This window comes from Babylonia areolata, chromosome 11, assembly GCF_041734735.1.
Source record: "Babylonia areolata isolate BAREFJ2019XMU chromosome 11, ASM4173473v1, whole genome shotgun sequence".
NCBI classification, from domain to species: domain Eukaryota; kingdom Metazoa; phylum Mollusca; class Gastropoda; order Neogastropoda; family Buccinidae; genus Babylonia; species Babylonia areolata.
The window spans coordinates 31,299,430-31,305,741 of NC_134886.1; the positions used below are offsets into that span (position 1 = coordinate 31,299,430).

Here is a 6,312-nt window from a genome sequence, read left to right on the forward strand (position 1 = left end):
AGGCACCTGCCTAGTAGATGTGGTGTAGCGTATATGGATTTGTCCAAATGCAGTGACGCCTCCTTCAGAAACTGGAACAGAAACTGAAAGGTGGACTTCGAATTCAGTTTTTTTATTCTGGATTTTTTAAGTGTGGTGAAAAACTCATGAAGACAATGATATTATAGCGCATTCATGTAATGAATCCTATGTCTGTGCCAACAAGTAGCTATGGAATGAGGTAACGTGTCTGCCTAGGAAGTGGGAGAATCTGAGTGCACTGGTTCGAACCCCACACTCGCTAGTATTTTCTCCCCCTCCACTAGACCTTGAGTGGGTAGCCTTGACGCTCGTCATTCGGAGGAGATTATAAACCGGGGTTCTGTGTGCAGCATGCACTTAGTGTGCATAAAAGAACCCACGGCAACAAAAGGGTTTTCCCTGGTGAAATTCTATAGAAAAATTCCCTTTGATAGGAAAACAAATAGACCTGCAGGCAGAAAAACAAAGAGAAAAAAAAAAGAAAAGGATGGGGCTGTTACTGCAGCGATGCGCTCTCTCTGGGAAGAGCAGCCCAAATTTTACACAGAGAAATCTGTTGAGACAAAAGAGTACTACAATACAATACAATTCGATATAATGCAATGCAGTGCAATGCAATGCAATACAATACAATATTTACGCATTACCAGAAGCACGTCTGTGGTATGTTATTATTATTGTTATTATTATTGCTGTTATTATTATCGTTATATAATATTTACGCATTACCAGAAGCACTTCTGTGGTATGTTATTATTATTGTTATTATTATTGCTGTTATTATTATCGTTATATAATATTTACGCATTACCAGAAGCACTTCTGTGGTATGTTATTATTATTGTTATTATTATTGCAGTTATCATTATTATTATCATTATATAATAGACATGTACAATAGTCAGATGTAACAGACTTTGACCATCAGAACAGCAGAGGAGGCAACTGCTGACCCAACTATCTGGGCCAGATGTGGAATATAGTGGAGAGTGTCTTACATCCCCACTCTCTTGGCCAAGAGATGGCTCCCAAAAGCCAACTAGCCCCCCCCCCCCCCCCCCCTCCAGGCTGCAGCACTAAGAGCCAGTGCAGTCTTGCCTCCTAGTCTGAGAGTCAGAGTCCTTCACAAAAGACTAAGCTGTAAATGACTTCCCACTGCAATGGAGAGACCTTTGATCATACAGCTCTCACATACTTGACTGATTATCAAACATACATGATCTCTCAGGTCAACATTTGTGCAAACCTGCTTGTGTCTGAACTCTGTTCCTGTGTACACGCACGCAGAATATCAAATATGCACATAAAAAAATCCAGTAATCCATGTCAGCATTTGGTGGGTTATGGAAACAAGAATATACCCAGCATGCACAGCCCCCCAAAAACGGAGTATGGCTGCGTACATGGTGGGATAAAAACAGTCATACACATAAAAGCCTACTTGTGTTCATACGAGTGAACGTGGGAGTTGAAGCCCACGAACGAAGAAGAAGAAGAAGAAGAAAAGGAAGATATTATTATTATTATTATTATTATTTGATGGACTGGTGGATGAAATGAGAAAGTGGCTGTCTGGCTGATGGCAGGTCAGCAGTTGGCCACAGACATGGTGTGCAGCTACAGTCCTTTGGAAGTGGAGACCAAAACTGCAGCGCTGCGAGGCTGCTACGTTCGTTTTGTGGCGTCCTCCACAGCTTTGGTAGGGTTGTCGTGTGTGTGTGTGTGTGTGTGTGTGTGTGTTTGTGTGTGTGTGTGTGTGTGAGGGGAAGGATGTGTGCATGTGTGTGTGTGTGTGTGTGTGTGGATGTGTGTGTGCATGCGTGTGTGTGTGAGGGGAAGGACGTGTGCATGCGTGTGTGTGTATGTGTGTGTGTTTGTGTGTGTGAGTGTGTGAGGGGAAGGTGGATAAGTGCATGCATGTGTGTGTGTGTGTCTGTGTATATGTGTGTGAGGGGAAGGATGTGTGTGTGTGTGTGTATAATTGTGTGTATGGTGCAGTATATAGGTGATGTCTCAAATCTCAGGTGTGACTGCTCCAGATTTTGTATTTTTGAATGTGTGTTTGGTAAGGTTGTCTCTCTCTCTCTCTCTCTCTCTCTCTCTCAGTCTCTTATTCTCTCTTTCATGGCACACACACAAGATACAAGTGTCAGCCCATGTCAGAATTAGATGCCAGAAAAAAGAAGAAGAAAAACAAAACAAAAAACAAAAAAACAAAAAAAAAAAAGAAAGAAAAGAGAGCTGTGTCTCAGAAAAAAAGAGCTACAAGTATCAGCAAACATCAGAACTACATATCAGAAAAAAAAGAAAAAAAGAAGAGCTTCAAGTATCAGAAAACATCACAATTACATGTCAAAGACAAAAAAAAAGAAAAAAGAGAAGAGTTAAAAGTATAGCAAACATCAGAGTTACATGCCAGAAAAAAAAAAAGAGAAAAAAAAAAGAAGAAAAAAAAAGAACTACAAGTTTCAGAAACCATCAGAGTTACATGTCAGGAAAAAAAAAAAAAAATAATAAAGAACAGCTACAAGTATCAGTAAACATCAGAAGTACATGTCAAGTTTATATATATATTTGAATTAGATTTTAAAAATTATTTTAAAAAAGAAAAAGAAAAAAAGAGAGCTACATAATAAGTATCGGAGCCAAGGTCAGAATCGGTGACGGCTGTTTCAGGCTGCTGGCGTTGTCAAGGAGATCGCCAGCGCTGTGGGGGACGTGCTGGGAGGAGACCCCTACGCCAGGAAATACTGATGCCTGCTGGGAGTCTGCCTGTCACGCTGTGTTCCTGTTGAAAGGCCGGTTCCAGTGTAACAGCCTCAAACTACACCCCCCCCACCCCCCTAGTGGTTTTTACCCTGTGTCATTCTGGGCTAGGCCCTTGGTGTTATTTATGTCATGACAAGATTAACTCCCCCCACCCACCACGCCCCCCGGCCCAGGACACTCAATTTGGAAATGACCCTTTTTCTAGGGGTTTAACTCATTCCACTCCAGGTGCAAGTTAACTCGTACCATGGTTACTTCCCCTGTGGACCTGGTACGAGAATTCTCATACCAACGCACTATTCTAATTCCGTTTATTCTTGCTTGTTACGGTTGGTGTTCTGATCTGAGCTGTTTCTGGATTTCTGCAGCATGAAAATGGAGCTTTGTTTGTCCGATTAAATCAACAATTCTCCATCGATTTTGAAAAACCCTACTTTTTACTGCAGTGGTCTCATGTATTTGTTGCTGGTCCTGGGGAGTTGTAGCAGGCAAGTGGCTCTGAGTTGATGAAGCTGTTGAAAAAGGACGAGGGGGCGTTCTGGGCCAGTTTTTACTGACTTAGCGTCCTCTCCATTAACAGAAGCAAAGTGGGGCAGTTCCACTATTATTATTATTTTATTATTATTATTATCATTACTACTACCTTTTTATATATTATAATTATTATTTATTTATTTATTTATTTATGTAAGCTTATCTATTATTTATTCACCTTTTTTTTTTCTCAAGGCCTGACTAAGCGCGTTGGGTTACGCTGCTGGTCAGGCATCTGCTTGGCAGATGTGGTGTAGCGTGTATGGATTTGTCCGAACACAGTGACGCCTCCTTGAGCTACTGAAACTGAAACTGAAACTAGCCTGCATTGATTGACATGGATACTTTTTTTTTTTATTGCGCTTATCCTCAGTTGGAGACCAAGCTCTAAGCGCTTTACAAACACAGGGTCATTTGCTCAACAGGCTGCCTACCTGGGTAGAGCCGACTGATGGCTGCCACTGGGCGCTCATCATTCGTTCCCTGTGTCATTCAATCAGATTTGAGGCACACACACTTACACACTCAGACGAACATGTAACATTTTACACTGCCATGTAGGCAGCAATACTCCGTTTTCGGGGATGTGCATGCTGGGTATGTTCTTGTTTCCATTACCCACTGAATGCTGACATGGATTACAGGATCTTAAACATGCGTATTTGACGTTCTGCTTGTGTATACACACAAAACGGGTTCAGGCACTAGCAGGTCTGCACATATGTTGACCTGGGAGATCGGAAAAATCTCCATCCTTAACCCACCATTGATTCTAACTGGGCCAGATTTACTCCTGGAGTAAGTGAGCCAACAATGACCCACATAATTATCCATTATGAGGATTGGAGCTGGGATGGGAGTGTGGTAAAATCCAACTTGTGGGGGTGGGGGGGGGGGGTGATCAGTTCTGACTGGTTGTAGTACACCCCTGGGGTAATTCCACTCCAGGCAACATAGACTCTGGGGTTAATCTGGGCCAGACAGATTTGACCATGGGGTAAAAAAACCCAGTGGAGTACAAAATTGGCTGCTACACTGGTCCTGGCACATACAGTGTTTTAGATGCTCTTATTGTTCTTTTGCAACTGGGATGTTGGTGCTTGAAGGTGGGTTTTTTTTTTTTTAAAAGAAAAGAAAAGTGCTTTCTTCTCCCACTCTCACAAACAAGGTCCCATTCTTTCAATTTTACATGAAGAAGAAATCATCAAAATTAAAGGTACTGTAAATGGAAACAACAAAATAACAGAACAGTGTTCATTTGCATATATACATAACATCCTCAGCAAACACGTTCTATGTCCAAAGGAAGAAGAGAAAAGAACAGATGAGAAAAAGAAATGTCCACAGTGGTAAACCACAGTTAACTAAGAAAGGAAGAACTGTAGATGGGGTTGACAGTTATATTTGGGGTGCTTTTTTGACAAACATGGCTTGTATACAAAGTCAAAAAAAAAAAAAAAAAAAAACCACGAAAAAACAAAACAAAACAACAAACAAAAACGGGCCAAACACTCAACAAACATGTATATATATGTATATGCATACAAACATGTATCTGTATATAGGTGCACTTCTACAAATGATGAAATCTGCTCTGTTCTTGCTTGTTTGTTTAGAATTTTTCATTTGCATTAATGCCACATGGTTTGTTTTTCTTTCATGCTGACTTTATAAGTATGTATTTGTTTATATATATATATATATATATATATATATATATATATATATATATGAGAGCTGTATTTTCAATGGTTTCTCCAGTCAATGGGAAACCATTTACAGCTTAGTCTTTTGTGAAGGACTATGACTCTCAAACTAGGAGGCAAAATTGCACTGACTCTTACTGCTGCAGCCTTGTGGGCTAGTTGGCCTTTGGGAACCATCCCAACGCCGACTGTCCTAAAACCCTCTTGGCTGAGAGAGTGGGGATGTACTTGGGCAATACACTCTCCACTAAAATCAAATTCTAGCCCAAATAGTCGGAACAGCAGTTGCCTCCTCTGCTGTTCTGATGGTCATAGTCGGACACAACTGACTATCATATATATATATATATATGTCTTTATTTATTTATTTATTTATTGATAATAAATCAGGACAGTCAGAGAAAAAGCCATACAGAGGATTTTTTGGGGTAATACTCAGGACCAGTTTGAATGAGTTTTGCTGGTGGTCATGATATTTAAATCTGGGAGCTAAATATTTCATTTTGATCAAATTGAGATAGATACTTATCAATAATCTGTGTATACAATCAAAACAACATGTTTTGCTCCCATATTTAAATGACTTACCTTTTGAAAACAATAACCACAACAACAAAAACACACAAAAAGCAGCGAAATACTATTCACTTCTGTGTTTATTTAGCAAAAAGTCGTGAACCATTGCACACATTCATCATTTTATGGCCCAAAATAACAGTGTAAAGAATGTATGGAAATTTATTAACAGAAAGTGGAAGGAAGATGGCAGAATGGTTCAGACACTCATCTACCTCACGTCCGTGAGGCTGTTTTTTTTGTTTGTTTTTTTGTTTGTTTTTTTTTGCTGCCCCATCATCTGCACCGTTTCAGTAGCATTACTCCCGTGCCGCTCATTTAGATTCCCCCATACCCGGGTTTGTCTGTCGCAGTTCCAGTGTCGGCAGTCCACAGGGAACCATCGATTATGTTAGGTCGACAGGAGGCCACACACCAGAGGAGACCCTGCACTGCTGCTGAGTCACTTTGGTGGTGTTCAGTGGTGCCTGTTCTGTTTTAACATACTTAGGACACCACCTACTAAGCCCCCTACTAACGACAATAATGGCTTAGTCGCGGAGCCAGACTGAGTGAGTGTCCCTCCCAGAGTGGAGACCGCCACCACGTCCTTCAACAGCCCCCCATGAATCTGCCGACCCTGACGACATTGACAGGACTCACCCCAAGCACGGAAGTGGAGGGGTATCGGAGGGTGTGGGTTTGATTCCTGCTCTCACCCTTTCTC

The 6,312-nt window shown here is 41.1% G+C and overlaps 1 protein-coding gene across 2 annotated transcripts in view; it reads left to right on the forward strand.

The window, feature by feature from the left end:
• LOC143287364 (uncharacterized) overlaps positions 1 to 4,440 on the forward strand; it is a 23,990-nt gene extending 19,550 nt beyond the window's left edge. For both annotated transcript variants that reach the window (XM_076595330.1, XM_076595331.1), the window contains exons 8-9: positions 1,608 to 1,720; positions 2,698 to 4,440. In XM_076595330.1, coding sequence (XP_076451445.1) covers positions 1,608 to 1,720; positions 2,698 to 2,775 — 191 coding nt within the window. In that variant the 3' untranslated portion in view covers positions 2,776 to 4,440. The remainder of the gene's footprint in view (positions 1 to 1,607; positions 1,721 to 2,697) is intronic.
• Positions 4,441 to 6,312: the final 1,872 nt, after the last annotated feature.